This window comes from Echinops telfairi, unplaced genomic scaffold (genome assembly GCF_000313985.2).
Source record: "Echinops telfairi isolate 266 unplaced genomic scaffold, ASM31398v2 ScPeMD7_655;HRSCAF=1070, whole genome shotgun sequence".
Taxonomy (NCBI): domain Eukaryota; kingdom Metazoa; phylum Chordata; class Mammalia; order Afrosoricida; family Tenrecidae; genus Echinops; species Echinops telfairi.
This window is the reverse complement of record NW_022104553.1, coordinates 32,346,533-32,348,558: the sequence shown is the minus strand read 5'-3', so window position 1 is coordinate 32,348,558 and position 2,026 is coordinate 32,346,533. Positions and strand designations below refer to the sequence as shown.

At 57.5% G+C, this 2,026-nt stretch overlaps 1 protein-coding gene across 1 annotated transcript in view; it reads left to right on the top strand.

Annotated features, from left to right (window-relative positions):
- The window catches only part of KCNK6 (potassium two pore domain channel subfamily K member 6), a 16,374-nt gene that overhangs the window by 3,368 nt on the left and 10,980 nt on the right, over positions 1–2,026 (top strand). Inside the window, exon 3 of the mRNA XM_004715844.2 lies at positions 2–151. Coding sequence (XP_004715901.1) covers positions 2–151 — 150 coding nt within the window. The remainder of the gene's footprint in view (position 1; positions 152–2,026) is intronic.

Genomic DNA, 2,026 nt, shown 5'->3' with positions numbered 1-2,026 from the left:
CCGTGCGTGGCCGCCCCCGCCCTGGACGCCCTGGTGGAGCGGGTGCTGGCGGCCGGCCGGCTAGGGCGCACGGTGTTCGCCAACACCTCGGACGTCACCTGGGACTTCGCCTCGGCCTTCTTCTTCACCAGCACCTTGGTCACGACCGTGGGTACGTGAGCAGCACCCCCATGCCGTCCCGGGGACCCACACGCAAGTCCCTCGCCCCGGGGGGTCACTCCCAACCTCACTGGGCCTAGGGTCCTTTCACAGACCCTCAAGGAGGATCGGGGACTCCTGGGCACCGCCTTCGTCCCGGAGCCCGCACCCTGGCCCTTCTGCTGTACAGAAACTTCCAGTTTCTTCCCAGATGCGGGCCTCTGGGACCCACCCGGCTCATCGCCTCCCCACCCTGGGACCCAGACATCAGGCTCCGAAAGGTCCCGGTCCCCTGTCTGGGTCTCAGCACTGCCATCCCTCCAACAAGTCACTGGCCTCTCCTGATAAGTCTTCCCAGTTCCTCGCCCCTCGCTCCTTGGGAAACCTCTCCCCTAAACACCTCTGGATACGGTGCCCCAGACAAACTCATAGCACCCCAAGCCAGAACTCCCAATCTCCAGACTCGGGCTTATCTCGCACCTCCCTCCCCTCCCCCACCAGAGCTTCCCAGGCAAGTCCTACTGCTACGGGGTCCCCTCTACAGCAATGGTTCTCAACCTGTAGGTCGCGACCCCTTTGGGGTTGTGTGTCGAATGATCCTTTCACAGGGTTCGACCGATTCATAACAGTAGCAAAAGGACAGTGATGAAAAAGCAACGAAAATAATTTTCTGGTTGGGGGGTCACCACCACACGAGGAACTGTATGAAAGGGGCGTGGCATGAGGAAGGTTGAGAACCCCTGCTCTACAAGGTCCTGGAGGCTCCAGGCCCTGCCCTTCCCCAGACCTAGGGCCACCTCTTCCCAAGGCACTCTCCAGGAGGTCAGCTGTGCCCCAGGGACCCCAGCCCATCTGGACCTCAGTATCTAAGATCTCCTTCCCAACAAGGACCCCTTTCATTCCATTGGATTGAGACTTCCGATTCGGAGACCCTCAGTGGATGTATACAGGGACTTACACTGTAAGGGATGGACTTGTTTTGCCCAAAATATGTAAATCCTAGCCCTCCCTGTGGTGCTTAGAATTCTATTTGGCAAAGAGCTTTCTTTGTTAATAAGCCTGTAGGAGTGTAGGGTGTGTTTGAAATCCGTCTCGGACATCAAACAAAGGGAACTCACGGCCATTTAGTTCATTCTGGCTCCTAGTGATCCTGTAGGGCAGAGTAGAACTGACCGTGCGGGCTTCTGAGGCTGGAGGCAGAAAGCCGCGACTTGCTCCCTCAGCTCGGCTGGTGGTTTTGAGCTGCTGACCTGGTGGTTAGCAGCCCAGCATGCAACCCACTGTGCCACGAGGGCTCCTTCAAGTTCATAAGATAAAACAAAACAAACCCAACTCACTCCATTCCAATGCCTAGTGACCCGATAGGCAGGGTAGAACTGCCCCAGGGGCTTCCCAGCCTAGCTCTTGGCGGGAGTAGCAGGCCCGAGATGTAAGAGATTAAACAGTCCAGCTAGCTGAGATGGGAGATTATGAGGGGGTTCAAAACAATCAGTGGGAATCTTCTCTTACCTTTTCCTTCCGTTCCCACGGGTTGTTGGAACTCCCCCCCCCCCACACACACACACACACCAATCCATGCCATACCACATGGAGATTGCCAGGGAGCTAAAAAGCTGAAGATGGCCACAGACTCTGGCCAACCACCATGAGAGGGAGAGAGAGCCCTGCGTGGGGGACCTCTAGCCTCCTGTGGGGGACCTCTAGCCTCCTGAGCCGTGAGGAAACAAAGTTCTAGTTTTCAAGCCACTCATTCGTGGTGTTTCTGTTATGGCAGCGCTGAAGAACGGAGGCACGCAACAGGGAGAAGCCACAGCATCCCCAGGCAGGGCCTTGACTCTCCAACCACAAGAACCCCCAGCCTCCACACGACCTGCAGCAACCCCCCCCC